The sequence below is a fragment of the Anopheles maculipalpis genome, chromosome 2RL (genome assembly GCF_943734695.1).
Source record: "Anopheles maculipalpis chromosome 2RL, idAnoMacuDA_375_x, whole genome shotgun sequence".
Lineage (NCBI taxonomy): Eukaryota > Metazoa > Arthropoda > Insecta > Diptera > Culicidae > Anopheles > Anopheles maculipalpis.
Window position 1 is genome coordinate 18,264,294 of NC_064871.1, and position 16,988 is coordinate 18,281,281.

Consider the following 16,988-nt stretch of genomic DNA (forward strand, 5'->3'; position numbering starts at 1 on the left):
TTTTTTCTCAAGTTTAGTTCCTGCGTTCCTTTAAATGAAGGCACATAGCTTAAGGACCAAGGGTGCGATTAGTTTCATGCAAGCAGAACACAGCCGTATAGAACACCAAGGTTTGCTTGTTTGGCTTTCAAAGATATGGCTTATCACAGCAAATATGTGTAAGTGTGGGGCCATGTCAGGATGGCCATATCAAGAAAGGGGGACGGACACTGGGCTTATTGAACAACAGTGCAAGCAAACAGCACCTGCTTCTCCTCTTTCACCAAACAAAATGTTGTTTGTCCTTCGAATCTACCGGCGCCACATACGCCATCAACAATAAATCAGACTCGGCACTAGAGCACTCCTAACAACAGAAAAATAGTACCTTTCCTTTGGGAGAGAATTTAATTTAACCAAGAACGAAATCAAGGAAAGGATGCTGGCGAACTACATTGTCGCCATTCGTTGGCCCAACGCCACCAATAATCATCCGCTAGTAATGAACTTGACTCTTCCCTATCCCCAACACGCACATACATATATTCACCCAACCCTTCCCCGCCTCACACAAACACACCGACAGTTCGTTTGTTGTCGTTTTTTTTCGTCTTTTCCAAACCGAAAATCAGCTGTTCTGCCTGACAACCTTGCAACCCCCGTGCGGGAGTACGCCGGTTGTGACGTGTGTTTGTTGTATGTGGAAGAAACTTGCTGATCACGGAACTGATAACGCGGTAACCGTTGCCTGGATAGAGCGAAAAGGGACCACGGTCCGCTTTGGTACAAGAATCCGCGAACACTACCGTGTGCCGGAATCGGTCGGTTATTCAATGGGGCCAAGTATGGTGGCAAGAATCGCTAAATCCTTCGCTCTTCACTCATACTCACGAATGAGTATGGGTATGTGCGTGTGTTTTGAGTGGTAACATAGCAACGCGGTGTAATGCTATCCGGAAGGGGTTTTCCCGGCGCACGCGAACGATGCTGTGGTTTCGAATAGCTATTTACAACGGGCGATTGTTTGTGTACTTTTACGGTTAAAAGGGGTTTTATCCTGGTCGATATGAATGAAATGTGTTGTGTGTATGATTTCAAATTTTTACCATTGAATCTCCATTGTTAGCTTACTGTTCGTATCGATCTTGCGCACGCAATTGGGCAGGGTAGAGCAACTCGCGGATCTTTTGGATCATTATTCGGCGTGTAGCCTTTTTTCCGTTTAACTTGAACTTCGTTGAGAGCATGTTAGGTAAGTGTACCAATTGTTGTGCTATGGATGGAAATATTCAAGATAATGATCTATATTGCCGAAAAAAATCCAGTAATTCATTTCGATGAGCTAAAGAAAGTTGTTAGATGCAGTTGCAAGATGAACTACAGCATAAAAATTAGCTGAAGTCATTATTTTATTTATCGTTTAACGACGTTAAATAACTTTTAATTTATTTAACACACAGTATGTTTACAGCATATAATACTGCTTTTTTTGTTGTGAAATTGGTGCACACTTTACGTAGTTGCTTTTAAGCTTGAAACTATTAAAATTTGATAAAGAAAATACTTTAGAAAAACATTCAGTTTCCTGTTTCGTACGAGATATGACAAGTACAACATTTTGTACACAAAGCATAATAACAGGTACATCGCAGTGGTTTACGAAAATGCCAATAAGTTTGTATATAAAGTGTTCAAAATTAAAAACTAAAAACAGGAAACTGTAGTCAAATTATTTGCCTCTCGGAAAAGCACTTTGTTAGTGAATCTGGTTACAATTTGGAAGTTTCTTGAACATTTTTGTTTTCATGAAAACACTTTACAAACTCACCCATAATGGATTAATTTGGATGTAAAAACATTTTCGTTTTCAAGAACCAAGTACCAAGAATAAATTCATTTTTTTTTACAAAATTATAAAGAGCAATACTTTATCTACAATAGTACGATAAGTCTATCGCGATAGTTTTTAATAAAAAAAAAGTCCCCCATTTCACCACCAAATGGTTGCGTATCCCTGCCCGCTATCTTTTCGAACCACCGCGAGACGATCTCGCGAGAGCATTTGCGCGTAGCTTCTCGGACCATATGGCCTTCGGCGAACCGAGCGCCAATCTTTTCCATTCATTCGTTTCTCTCCCAGGGCACGGAGCGGAAGCAACACCGTACGGGATCGGGCGCTACTAACGGTACTTGTTCGGGGTGCGTGAATTGTACGGTGTGAGTGTTCAGTGATTTGTTTTGCCTTCTATTCGGTGGTGGCTTTTCCTCGTAGTTGGCACACGCACACGCACGCACACTTTCCGCGCTTTTATCGGAATGCTATTTCGAGACGTGAATGCCGTACATAACTATCCCGCGGTTTTCAATTACAAGCAACCCGTGCATGTTGTATGCGTATGTGTGTGTGTGTGAGTGAGCGAACGAATATGCGGCTGAAGAATGTGTGTATTATGCGCACGCAATTCTGTGACAGTGAAAAGCGTGCATTAGAGAAACTAAGAGGGCATCCTTAGTTGTCCTTCGTAGTTTACGTGGCCAATGGTGGTGCAAGCCACAGGTGTTTGGTGGCTGCAAGTGCATGGCTGCATGTTGGCAGTGATGTCAGAGCATTGCAGCCGTGGTTGCTTGGATTTATGTGCGTGTGGGGTGGGGGGTTGTGCAGAATAATACCATAAACAAGTGACGACAGCTAGAGTAGCCGGAATTTTGACAGATAACATTGTTTGTTTACGTTCGTATTTGCTTAGCCGGCACAGATTGGCAACGTTGGAATGGGAGGATGATGATGATTACGCCATATGTGGAAGTTTATCTGTAGCCGCTTCTCTGTGTGTGTATGCGTGCATTTTTTTTGTTTGCATTGTTATTAAGCTGATGGATGAGATGGGGTGACTTTCAAACAGTGGATGGATGGATGGGGATGGTGTCGTATTTGACTATTTTTAGATCGGTCCGATTGCCAGAACCGGTCGTCCGGACAGACGAAGAAAGAACGTTCAATGTCATGGTTGAGCAAAGGAACAAAAAAAAAAAAACAGTGTCTAGACGAAGAATTCGGAATCCGGATCTATCAATCGGTTTCCCCTTAAACCTTTGTCAATAGTGCGGTTTGCGAACGCTGCGGAACATCAGCATACGTAATTCTCTTATCACAAACCAATTTGACGGACCTGTGAAAAAGCGCGGTCTAAACAAACATCACATAGGATAATTTTTTGCTTCCATGTCCGGCGTATCACGAGTGTGGTGGTTTACGGATCAAAGCACGCTAGCTGGTGGATGCTGTGACGATGGTTTGTCATCTGCTTATCACGCAATGACGGTGGCATTAAATGTCCAGCACAATGATGTGTACCACCCCATTAGGAACGAAAAGACACAGACAAGCATTTAATCATCTACTATTAATCTTTACAACGCAAGTACGGCGACAAGAAGGGACACGGCGGTAGCTACACGTCGAGGAGCGGTGTGATAAGAATGTGTTGCGGGACATCCAGCTGGTGAACCCGTTACATGCAGTTCCACCCGGACGTGGAAGTAGAATGCACATCGGACGTTCGGTTCGGGAGTCCCAGGGTTGGAGGATAAATTACAACCCACCGATGCACCGAACAGACGCAACGGTTGCAGAAGTTTGCTTCGTCATGCTGGTTGATCGAAGGAAGGTGGTGACTCGAGCACGATCAAATATTTGCGTCATGTGTACTACCCGTGTGCCGTGTAGCTGGCTTGTTGACACAATGATAGAGCCGATAGTAGTGATAGCTGCGGTCTTCAGTCCGAGTTTCCAGGACAACTTCAGCCACGGCGGTATAGCACGGAAAAAAGCAATTATGTGAAATGGATATATGTGCGGTGCTTCAATTTTTCCGTCACTTTTTTCTGTATGTTGTGTTACCTTTCCTTATCAATGTTAGCACAAACCCTTCCACCGATGAGAGGTAGGAAAGAGGGATGAGAGCACACAAAAAAACACACACGGAACCATTCAAGGTCACAACTGCGTCCATCGTCGCCATCGTGCAGTCGCCTTAATTGACCCGTCAAAGTTTGATCTATTTCCTACACAAACCATTATCTTACTTGCATCGTACTTTGCTGTAAAATAGAAATGACACACCAACTACATGTCCAAGGCCCCGTTATCTACCCGTCACAAAAAGTGTCTTTTCCCGATGATAAAACTCACGTGTAGTAACTTTGCGTACAGATTGTCCGGTTGCTGTAGCAAAATAGTAGGTAATAGTAGGCCTTGCATACACATGACACAGATATGCAGAGTGTGATAGTGCAGCATTTGAAATGACCGTTGAAATGTGACGTTTAATGATGATCAGCATTAGCATAGTATTAAAAGTCGTTAGAAGTGCATTTTCCTCTGAGCTCGTGCATTCATGAGTCTTAGCCGTGACACTACAAACTACCCTGAGCAGGAAATGAATATGCATGCTTTTAATTTAACAACCGCACACGGCATGCTGTCTTAACACACAAACAGAACAAGCCTTTACTTTATTTGCAATGCAGCTTAAAACTCATCTCCGATAAGAAGTAACTAAATTCATGCCAACCCCCGATGGACCAGTGCTTTACTTGGTTTGTAAATGCAACACATATCCCACCTTCTGAATGCAGTCACAGTAAGTGTACTGCGTGTGCGTGTGATTGGTTGCTGTAAATGGAAGATATCGGAATTCCCGGGGACGGGTGGGCGGGCAGCAAGGGTTATCATTTTAATTGCGGGCGCCAGATTGTCGTGTGACCATTTTTGGGAGATAAGATTTTAAATCTAATCCATCGCGATTACGTTTTTCAGTGCATTCAGTGCGGAAGGTCGGCGGAACTGTCAGTGTTAAATGATCTTTCACTAGACGACGGAGTTCGGTGTGTTGATTGTGTTCCATTGTGTGCCAACTTGTGTAATTTTTAAATGTTAGTGTACATTGCACGTGATTGCAACGTATTGTCTATACCGTGGGATATGAGAACTTTGCAAACGCTGGCCGCCGTAGAACGATCGTTAACGCTTGGAAGAAAATTTTGAAAATCGACTAGTGAAGTTGTTGTGTAAAAGTGTAGCAAGAAAAGTGTTGTAAAATGGAAGCAATCACACGCAAGCTGCCTCCGAATCCGCGCCAGAATGCCAGCATCGTTTCTACCCTTACCTTCTGGTGGACGATCGATCTGTTCCGGAAAGGGTACAGCAAGGTGTTGGAGCTGCAGGATCTCTTCCGCCCGCTCGATGTCGATCGTTCCGATGTGCTTGGTGATCGGTTGGAAAAGTAAGTAGAGAGTGGTTTTGGTTCTAGGGATTACTACTGTGACTAAATCATAAATTAACTATACGATCGCGATCGTGAATTTTCACTAGCTTATCTAGCTAATCTTAAATAACTCTGTACTGCGGTAGAACTGTTTACTATTCTGATTTCTGTCAAAAAAAGCAAGTATTCCCAACCGTTTTGCCAGCATTCCTTATTTAAACTCTCTACTACCTACTTCTCCTCCAAAAAGCAAACCCCAATAAAATAATTTGAAATCCCTGCCTGCACAGTGTCGATTAGAACGATCGTTTTGTGACCACGCCATATAATCGTTCCGTTGCCTATACCACTAATAGTCTTTGTACGATCGTGCAAGTCATTTGACGATCGCAACACGGGCGTGTTTGAAGCAGAGTGAAGAACGTGAAACACGAGAATGGTGTGCTGTATTCCAACGCATTAACGTTAAACCGTGAGTCAGCAGGTTTCATCCGCGCGATTGGCTGGGTGGCACGTGAAGATCGGTCGATGGACAGAGAATGATGATTACTTTCAGTGTTGGTGGTGGTGTTGGTGGCTTTGAAAATACGAAGGGTTTGTGGTACGTTACGATTCAACTCACAGCAAAAGGGACCCCCGACGTTGGACGTTGTTCGACTAAGAAGTACGCGTCGGTGGCGTTTGATTGTTGTTCTGCGAGGCAATTCTAATTTTGGCACGTGGTTGATTTGCAACAAACTCGGTGCGCGAGTTGAGATTTGCCCTTGGAAGTTAAAGTCCATGCAATTTGCATATTTTGATGGAAAATTAACAAGAATTTTATGTTATTACACGGGATTTATAGGGGCTTGCCCGGGATTGTATTATGTTAGGTTATGGGAGATAAGCAACCTAACTGAAGAACTTTGAAATCAGTTTGTGGTTCTGTCTGACGTTAAGTCCTTCCCTGTTCGACCGCCAAAATGGGAAAAAAGTTTTCCAATAGTTTTATTAACATTTGAACATGACATTTCTCAAAAATTAGTTGCAAAAGTTATGCTAATAACTGCTCTCAGTCAATTCAACATTCTAGTATATGATTGCAAAGTTCGACGGCGGGCTTCAAATATTGCATTATCTGTTTGAAATATTCCCCTCGGTGCTTCTAATAGAATTATTTTAATATTCTTTTTGAAGATCAATTTGTTAGAGCCCGGTAACACTTGCTACGGGTACGCAGCAATCACTCTGTCCCGTGCGCTCTGTCCTAGCGATTGTTGACGTGCGTCCGTAATAAAATAAATGGAACATGAGCTGTCGAGATGCTCCGATACTCCATCATCATCGTGCTATGGAGCTGGCCCATACAAACCGTTTGTACGCTTTGGGGCAGCAGCGCCGAACGATGATGATACAAATTGAACTTTATTGAAACTAATTGACCGGCGTCACGCGTATCACTTTAAATGGTGACGGTTGCGAAAAGCAAACTGTGGCCGCAGAGGGAAACGTTCCACAATTGATATGCGATCGTGTTTGGTAAAAAAGTGTAGCTTTCTGAACTTCCTCTCCTGGTCTCTTAAATGGTTTGAAGAATAGTAATTTCTCTAAAATTTTCACATGCGCTGGCTTTAATTTTCAACTGTCAAAATAACTGTGCTAATAATTCAGCGAATAGTTGCTTTAACTCTCAAAGATCGGAACGAAGAACCTCTTCAGGCAGAGGGTATTATTTATAAAAAAAACACTGATTTGCCTGTTTGTTCACCATTTCTTCCTAAAACAGAGAAAGTCTAGTTTATGCTAGTTAAAGAATGACATTGACATCTAAACTAGGTTTAATTGTTACCGCGTCCCTCCCCCCCGCCCCCCCCGCTCATCGGTCTGTTGCCCTGGGACAAATAAATGATTAAAACCTCCAACACCAGCTGTCTCTTCTTCATCGTCGAACCATCTCACCCGACCACAGTTGGGACAACTTTGCCCCAAACGAACGTTGTTTGCCGGTTTTGTCGGAGCTGTTGTTTGGCACTTCAATATTGACTTGTTTGCCGGTTTACTGCGGTACGTCGGCCGAGCCCCGGTGGTGAGCAGTGGTTTCTGCGGTTTCTACTTCTCACGCACGATCGGTACGAATGGTTGGGGTTGGTTGGCCAAGTCTTTGCCCGGTGGTGGGGCTTTTAAAATTGCAGCATCATTGCTACGTCACTCATCCGTCTTAATGTTTGCCGAGAAGGGTGATCGTTATTCGTTTTTTTTTGTCTCAAGTTCTTGTTCTCTGCGGCTAGTCAGAGCATGCCGGCCAGCATAAATCTGGTGCATACGTTGTCATAATTTGTGTGTTACTGCTCGTCATCGTTACACATGGTGTGTGATAAGAGCGTGATAAAAATAAATTACCACATGTTACCTATTGTTGCACAATACTGTTACTATTATTTCACAATGTGATGGGTTGAACATGCATCCAATCTTTTATTCATTTATGTTACAATTGTACCAAACTTTAACAATTGTTTGTGACAAACGTATTTTAAAAATGGCTCCAGCCCATTGTAGACAAGGGAATGCTATGACTCGTTATTCATGGTTGACCGGAGCTGAGGAAACCTCTAATTACTAACCCTTCTGGCGTGATCTGCTCTATTGCACAACCTACGTGTAGTGTTGTTCCTAACTTTCCTCTGTTTCGCGTAAGCCATAAGGGCTATTGACGTATAGGCGTATAGAAACTATATTTATTTATTTCATATTACCTAGGTACCTATTACTAATACTAGGTATAAGATAATAAATAAATAAACTAATCAAAAAAGCAAATACTACAAGGAATTTAATTTGCCCCAACGAACGAAGCCTGCACCACAAAACACCGATCTTCCAGTGACAACAAAAAGTGTGTTGAAATTGTACGGTCAAGTAACTGTCTGATAACCATCCTGGTGTGATATTGCACAATTTGTTCAATTTTTATTATGTGTGTTCTAATAGTAGAACATCAATTGATTGAAGCGTATTCCAAAGTGGTAAGAAGCCTGCAGAATAAAGTATTAGGACAAAAAGCCATTAATTCACTTGATCATGTTTACTTTCGATTCAGTATGTTTTAGAATTCGGTCACTCGTCACAGGCTGTAAAACGCGAAATTTTTAACATAGAAATATAATTTCTACATCAAACGAAAGGTTTTTTATTGTTCTTTTAACACACAATTCATGAAAAATATTTTTTTACGGATGAATTTAAGCATCTTTTCTTTCTAGCACAATTGGTTTATTTGTTTTTTCTTTCCAATAGTGTGCTTGTTGGGCAGTTGGCAAATCTGGTCAGAGCTTAATTGAGCCTTTATGAGATTTAATAAAAACCAAAACACACTTTTTCAGGCACTGATCTTCATCAGCTGTCGAGTTCGCAGATTGATGGCCAGAATCCTGCCCCAAAACTATTTTTATGTACATTTCGTCATCCAAAAGAACGCAACACGCGTACCTCGTTAGAACCTGGTCATACAGGTTTTGGAGTGCGTGGTTTTGGCGATGTAATTATGCTTCAGAGTTCTGTTTGGTTGCTTTTTGAGGCACGAAAAGGACGGTACTCTGCACTTAATCGAATTCTTCTGGCGGTATTTATGCTGCATCATTTTTTTTTTTTTTTTGCAATATCCCCATCGGAAAGTGTAAGGTTAGCCTGTAACGCTCTCAACATCTTCCAGTACAGCTGACATTGTTCCTGTTAGCCAGGCTTTGACGTTTCCGAAACCGTTTCAACCGTTTACCTTCCGTAATAATCACTGAAAAAAGCACGATCATGCCAAAATCACTCCATAAAAGTGAAGAGTGCTCCAATTTTGACACTCATTGGTGTCAAAAAATTCCGTATGGCACCATTGGGGGCTTTGCTATACATAAGATATCGTGTCCAAATTCTAAATGACCAGTACTTTACTCTAAAAGTTAGTTTGTCATCAAGAACTACCCCGAGGTAGCAAATAGTTGACACATGATTGAGCTTACTTGAATCCACCCTATAATCGAAAGACAGGACGTGGAATAAACGAGTAAAAGAACGTTTATCTATACGTAATAAATGCAAAGAGGCAGAGTAAATGACCCAAGTGAGGTAAGAGAGCATAGCATTGAGCACAGCATAGAAGAGATCACACTCCCTTATGGGACTCCAGAAGGATAAGAAACTTCACGCGACACAGTTGAACCAATTTTATCACGACAAGAACGATTAAACAAATATGGTTACAAGTAGGAGCAAGATTAGTGATAGTTAATTAAGGATAAAAGCTAATATACAGGAGTTGGTTTATAGTAGAGAATATCAGTTAAACTGTTAAACTCTGCTTCAAAATCTGTTAAAAGTGGCGCCAAATTGCTGACCTCCGTCAATAATTTCTACCGATTTCGATACAAACTGCTTAAAGATTCAGCCTACCAGTAGGGGAATGGCCCGGTAATAGGAGCAATATTGGCCATAACTCTTTTTTGAAATAGGTATCTGGTAAGGTTTGTCAGCCTCCATGCTTTAGGGAAAGCTCCAGATAACAATGATTTTCTAAAGATCGTTATAAGCGTTTCAGGCAAAGCATTTCTGCATTTGATCAGCGGTGATGGTGGTATTGATATGTACAAATGTTCAAATGTTACACTTAACGTCCTAGAAAATTCAAATGAAAAATCTCCCAAAATTATGCAATTCTCCCAACATAATGATTGATCCTATCCTGCAACATTCCTCTTCAAAAATAGATTAACAAATACTAATCTTTCAATTCATTAATTTACCCTTTGCTCTCCAGGAAATGGTTCGAGCAGCAAGCCGGACCCGGTCGGCCATCGCTAGTAAAGGCAATCTTCAAAACATTTTGGCGCGAGTACGGTGTGCTCGGGTTCATTACCATCATCAACGATATTGTCATCCGATTAGCACAGCCGATCTTTCTCGGCTGGTTACTGCTTTACTTCCGGTAAGTGTTTCGTTTTTTTTGTCGCTTTTTTCATCTTACTTATTCAATGTTTCTGCCCTCCTCAGGAAAGATTCGGAAGTAACACGCGAAAGTGCGTTCATGTATGCTGGTGCGATCGTACTGCTGAACGCGCTAAGCGTCATCACGATCAATCAGTACGTGCTGGGCAGCTTTCAGAATGGTATGAAAGTTCGGATAGCGGTGTGCAGTGTGATCTACCGCAAAGCGCTACGTCTATCACGTACCGCACTCGGCGATACGGCCCCCGGCAAGGTGGTCAATCTGCTGTCGAACGATGTGAACCGGTTCGATATCGTGTCGGTGTTTCTACATTCCATGTGGTCCGCCCCACTGTTGGCGATCGTGATCGGGATACTGCTGTACATCGAGATCGGTGTTGCCGGTCTCATAGGAATGGTGGTGATCTTCATCGTAACACCCATCCAATCGTACACGGGCAAACTAACGTCACGCTTCCGGCTACAGACCGCTCTCCGTACGGATGAACGTATCCGACTGATGGACGAAATCATTTCCGGCATTCAGGTGATCAAAATGTATGCCTGGGAGAGGCCGTTTGCGAAGCTGATCCGACACGCGCGCCAGATGGAGCTGAAGATCGTACGCAAGAGTGCGTACGTGCGCGGTCTCTACATGACGTTTCTGCTGTTTACCACCCGAACGGCCCTATTCTGCACGATGATGGCGATGGCACTGCTCGGCGATGATCTAACGGCGGCCAAAGTGTTTGTGATCGCAACGTACTTTGGCATTCTGGCAAACACGATGTCGGCCATGTTTGTGCGCGGTATTGCGGAAATTGCCGAAGCAATGGTGGCCATGCGACGGTTGCAACGGTTTCTGGAGTTTGAGGAAAGGGAAGCGGATGCATTGCCGGACAGCAAAAGCCGACTGTTGGCCGAGTTTGGGCTGAATGGAGATGCGACCGAGAAGCAGCGCTTGATCGAATCCGAAACTCAGCTACCACCAACGATTGCCGTGTCGATGAAGGGTGTAACGGCTCGGTGGGGTGCTGTCCGCAAGCAGGAAGACTTTCCACGCAAGGGTGAAAAACAAGCGAACGGGGGACTGAAAGCGATCGCGGACGAAACCGACGAAATACCGCCAACAACCCTTGCCAACCTAAACATTGACTTCCGGAAGGGTTTGCTGATCGGAGTGATTGGACCGGTCGGGGCGGGTAAATCTTCGCTGCTGCAAGCGATCTTGCGTGAGCTGCCACTGGAAGCGGGCTGTGTCGTAACGCAGGGCAAGTTTGCGTACGTAAGCCAGGAGCCGTGGGTGTTTTCCGGTACCGTACGCCAGAATATCCTTTTCGGACAGCCAATGGAGAAGGAACGCTACGATTCGGTGGTACGAGCCTGTGCTCTCGTTACGGACTTTGAGCAACTGCCGGACGGTGATCGTACAATGATCGGTGAACGTGGAGCTGCCCTTTCCGGGGGACAGAAAGCTCGCATTAGCTTAGCACGGGCTGTGTACCGACGGGCAGATGTGTATCTGCTAGACGATCCGCTCAGTGCGGTTGATGCGCACGTTGGACGACATCTGTTCGATCTGTGCATTGGACCACAGGGACGACTCGGTTCACTTCGGGCGACGCGCATACTCGTCACGCATCAGGTGCACTTTCTGAAGGAAGCCGACTGGGTGGTGGTACTGAACGAGGGCCAGGTGCAGGCACAAGGTACGCCACACGATCTATCACAGAGTGGGATTGATTTCGTGGAGCTGGTAGAGCGTAAAGGTGACGATGGAAGTGAACCAGATGCTGGTGGTGGTGGTGGTGGTGACGCAGACGGTTCTGTTGGTGGTGAGAAGTGTAGTCGGCGGGATTCGCGTGCATCGGCTCGTTCGGGCGGATCATCTACGCACGGCGAACAGATGGATGATGAGCGTGAACTGGCGGCTGATGCACCGGTCCAGAGCAATATGGAGGGTACGTCACGGGGCAAGGTACAAGGCTCGCTGCTGCTGAGCTACCTCGGAAGTGGTGCGAATGCAGCGGTCATGTTCTTATTGCTGGCACTGTTCCTAGCGACCCAACTTGCGGCTAGTGGTGCCGACTATTGGGTTGCTTTCTGGTAAGTTTACTAACGACCGATGTCCTCGGCAAAGGTACTAATGGATAGGTTTGTGCTTCTTTCGCAGGACCTCACAAGAAGAGCAACGACTGTTCCGAGCAGCTCATCCGGAAAACTCCACAACCGGCTTGGATGGATCTGGTGAAGAACTTCGCCCACTGCTCAGTACGGAAACCTGCATGGCCATCCATGGTGCGCTGGTGGGAAGCATCTTTATCATCGCAATTACCAGGTGAGACAAATTGGGAGGTAGTGTTCAATGGCCAAAAAAACTAAACTGATCTTCTTCACATCCCCAGATCGATCAGCTTCTATCAGACGTCGGTTCGTGCTTCACAAAATCTGCACGATTCCATGTTTGCCGGCTGCGTATCGACCACGATGCGCTTCTACGACACTAACCCATCCGGTCGCATTCTGAACCGTTTCTCCAAGGATATGGGCTCAGTCGACGAGTTGCTACCGAAAGCGATGCTGGACGCATCACAAATCATTCTCAGTCTGTGCGGTACACTTGTCGTGACAGTGATCGTTAATCCGCTCTTCCTGATACCGCTAGCCGTGCTCGGTATTGTCTTCTGGCTCGTGCGCCGTATCTACCTCAAAACGTCGAAAAACATCAAACGGCTCGAGGGTATAACGCGATCGCCCGTGTTCTCGCATCTATCAGCCTCGCTGGCCGGTTTACCGACGATACGTGCATTTGGTGCACAGAAGGAACTGATCCGCGAGTTTGATGCACATCAGGACATTCATACCGCTTCCTTCTACATGTTCATCACGGCCAGCACAGCGTTCGGGTTTGCGCTCGATCTGCTCTGTCTGATATTTGTGTTTATCGTCGTGTTTAGCTTTCTTCTCTTCGAACAGGACGCTTTCGGTGATCGGGTCGGGTTGGCCATCACGCAAGCGATGGCCCTTACCGGCATGATGCAGTGGGGCATTCGGCAGAGTGCCGAGGTTGCGAACTTTATGATGTCTGTCGAGCGATTGCTCGAGTATCGTGATCTAGCGCCCGAACGGCAACCGGAGCGTCCACGAGCGCTCAACACCAACTGGCCGGAAGAGGGTCGGATCGATTTTAAGAACGTGACGTACCGTTACTACGAGGGTGCGACAGCGGTACTGCGTGATCTAACGTTTGAGATACAGCCGCGTGAGAAGGTCGGTATCGTGGGACGTACCGGTGCGGGCAAGTCGTCTTTGATCGGTGCCCTGTTCCGGTTGGCACAGGTCGAAGGGGAAATACTGCTCGATGGTATCGATACGGCAGACATTACGCTGGAAAGCCTACGCTCGAAGGTGTCCATTATTCCGCAAGATCCGGTACTGTTTTCCGGTACGTTGCGCCGAAATTTGGACCCGTTCGAAGACTATCCGGATGTGGAGCTGTGGGGCGCGCTGGAGCAGGTAGAGCTGAAGGAGCTTGCCAATACACCGGCCGGGTTGCAGATGGCAGTAGCGGCCGGTGGATCCAACTTTAGCGTTGGCCAACGACAGCTGATTTGTCTCGCGCGTGCAATACTGCGCAACAATCGTATTCTGGTGCTGGATGAGGCTACTGCCAATGTGGATCCCACGTGAGTTACTTCATGTGCAGCAGATGGTGAGAGCATGGATTAAATTCTTTTTTTTTCCTTCTCCCTTTTTTGTTTTAGGACGGATCGCTTGATTCAAGACACGATACGGCACAAGTTTGCTGACTGTACCGTCTTGACGATCGCCCACCGGCTTAACACGATCATGGACTCAGATCGCGTGCTAGTAATGGATGCTGGCCAGGCAGTGGAACTGGGCACACCGTACGAGCTGCTACAGCTACCGATAAGCATCTTCCGCGATATGGTACTCGCTACCGGGCCGGCCGAATCGGAACGTTTGCAGCAGATCGCACAGCTTAAGCACGAACAAACGGTTGCACAGGTGCAACAGTGACCAACCTGTCTGTCCGTTGGGTGGAAGTAGTAGAGTACTAAAAAGTGTCCTTAAGTGTGTTTGTGTGTAGCAGATGAGGAGAGAAGCGTGGAACGTGAATCTCGTGCGTCCAACCCTGAGGAAGATGGTCTCCTCCTTCGATTGCTATCCTCCCTTCCCTCCTTTTGTCCTTTTTGTGATGATCCAGTGTCCTTTTTTTGATTGATGATTGTTATTTAAGGTTAAAAAAAGATTTAAGACCGTAGGGGGGGTAAGATACAGGGCAAAACAACGGTATCCACTGCTTCCCTTTTATCAAGCGGATTAGCATATTTAAGTAGACGAAAGTAACAAAACCGAACAAAAATCGTGTAGTGTAGTAACCGTTATTGGATGTGTTTAAAAAGACACATTTGTTTTTTTTATTTACCATATAACAAATATAGCGTGATAAGCGGGAGCGATATTGTGAAAAAATTGTGTGTGTTTTTATTGGTTTATCGACAAAAAAATAGCATTTATCGGTAATAAGACTCTTGATTGATGGATTTAAACTAGAGGTAAGTGTTTATTTTTGTACGTAAATACCGCTCAACACATGCTAAGTACACGTAAAGAAAATAAACAATGGCATTTAAAGTTGTTTCATTTTCAAACAATGGTAATGTGGTTTGTTTTGCCGCTACTGGGCGTTCTGGGATAGAGTCCGCGTTTGTAGCACAACTGTGCCGCACGTTTACTAGGCACGCAGGTACATCGGCCTAACCGCATGGAGGCGTATCGTCGCGATGGAGCAAATGGCTGTCTCCTTTACTCGTTTGCTGTTTAGGCGTGCTGGTACGTTTCACGTTCGAAGCGGATTGAAGGGCTAGTCAAGCGACTGGAGATATGTTTGAAAATATTATTAATATAATATCGAGTAAGGGTTTTCTTTCAATCGTTGTTTGCTGTGCTCCAACTGTACTTAAGATTTATTTTCAGCAATAAAAACGAGTTTACTTCTACGAGTAACTGTACCTTTATCCCGAAGTTCATTTCTACGTGGTTTGATTGGAAATAATAGGCAACAAACTGTCGCTTTAAAAAAGCTGTCTCTTGACGAGCCCTGCTTAGGGACGGTTGTCAGCGTGTGCTGTGGACGAGCGTGCGTAGTAGCTCTTCTCGCCCTGCGCTCCTGGTGTTATGACGCGAAAGGTCTACAAACCTTTATCGTGTCGCAACGCGAACATGTGCGCGCTAATTTTCGTTCGTTTGCCGGCTTGTTTCGCTTCGCAACTTTGCTAACGCGGGGTGCGCGATGCGCATGCGCTCGCTTAGGTTGTGGTCTCGTTGAAGGTTTTGCGAAGTTGAATATTCAGTTGGAATATTGAATTGATGTTTGGTTTCAAGTTTAAAATTTAAATTACATTTTTTGTCCATCCTAACTTATCGAGAAAATTTCTTAGTTTATTTAGCTAGTACGCGAAAGAAAAAGTCCCTAATTTTCGACATAAATTGGAACTTTTCGCACCCAATGCTAGGACCACCATCTAATGTTTCTCATAGCAGCACACACCTTTGCAACGGCGAAGTTCGATCCACCGACGACGACGTTGCCATGGGAGAACGGTGCCGCCTGCTACAATTGCTGCGTGCCCGGTAGGAAAACGCGACGGTTGTACAAAGTGTTGAAAATGTGCGACACAAGTGCGAAACTGGACGCGAAAATAGCTTCACAATTCGGGGCCTGTGCACTGTGCAGCCAATGCGACTTTGCCAACGAACGCGCGCGCACACGTGCGTTCGCTTTCCAAATCCCGTGCGGGGTCGTCGAACGGATTTCGACGATAGCTCGCTTTTGGAACGAATGTACCGCAACTCTACTGGGCAAGCAGAATACGGTGCAGGGCGGCATGATTTCCATTCACTCCGAGTGCGCCGCTAAACCGTTGGTGGATGCGCACTGTTGGGCGCTGAGCGTGTTGTTTGCTATGGCGGCTGCGCTCCTGGCGTTCGGGGTGCAAACTGAGCCGACATGCGCACGGACGCGGTGGCGGCCATCGTGAAAACTGCTTCTACTTCGTTTGCTTATTATGCGGGTGATGTTTTATGCCGATTGTGTTGCAGTGGTTTGCAACATTAATGTAGAAATGAAAGTTGTGTTAATTAAATTTTAAGATCTATTTGGTTTAATTTTCTATTAATTCTATTTATTCTTAATTTTAATCTTAATCTTAATTATATTAATTTAAAGTCTGTTGGGAATTTATTCAGTCATTCAATTGTATTATAACTAGTTCATTTACTGCTAAATTTAAACGGTTATTCAATTTTGATATTAATTATAATCAAAAACGAAACATTCTTCCACGTTTACCATTATTTTCACGCAAATTCAAAGTTTATGAATGATATTTCTAAGAAAAATTTTTGTCAATATTACTCGTAAATACAAAATTTTCCCTTTCGTATACGTTGCTGGATGAAGCTTAATTCAAAGAATTATATTTCTTGCCATCTGAAAAATTATGTTATAGATACTTTAAGATTTTAAAATTATTATGTTATATTATAATTGTATTATATTGTAATATTGTTATATTTTAATTATTGTTTCATTTTATGATTATTGGGTAATACGGCAAAATACGTAATACTCAAAATAAACTATAATTATTACAAATAAGACTTAAAGTTATACTCCGACTGTAGCTGAAATAGTCCATGTATTGTTAAAGTTTATTTTAATTATTTTAATTTATTAATAATTATTTTTGACGGTACAATGGT

General features: G+C 44.3%; 1 protein-coding gene across 1 annotated transcript; it reads left to right on the forward strand.

Annotated features, from left to right (window-relative positions):
* The first annotated feature begins 5,069 nt into the window (after nt 1–5,069).
* LOC126564968 (ATP-binding cassette sub-family C member 4-like) lies at nt 5,070–14,240 on the forward strand. Its single transcript, XM_050222105.1, has 6 exons — nt 5,070–5,264; nt 10,033–10,200; nt 10,266–12,305; nt 12,373–12,537; nt 12,605–13,885; nt 13,964–14,240. Exons 1-6 carry the CDS (start codon nt 5,080–5,082, stop codon nt 14,238–14,240), a joined length of 4,116 nt encoding a protein of 1,371 aa, XP_050078062.1. The 5' UTR covers nt 5,070–5,079.
* Nucleotides 14,241–16,988: the final 2,748 nt, after the last annotated feature.

Excerpts from the sequence above, each read along its gene's own strand:
- LOC126564968 (XM_050222105.1), top strand. The coding sequence starts at position 5,080 with ATGGAAGCAATCACACGCAAGCTGCCTCCGAATCCGCGCCAGAATGCC. Across the intron at positions 12,306-12,372 it reads GACTATTGGGTTGCTTTCTG|GACCTCACAAGAAGAGCAAC; the intron begins GTAAGTTTACTA and ends CTTCTTTCGCAG. Across the intron at positions 12,538-12,604 it reads TTTATCATCGCAATTACCAG|ATCGATCAGCTTCTATCAGA; the intron begins GTGAGACAAATT and ends TCACATCCCCAG.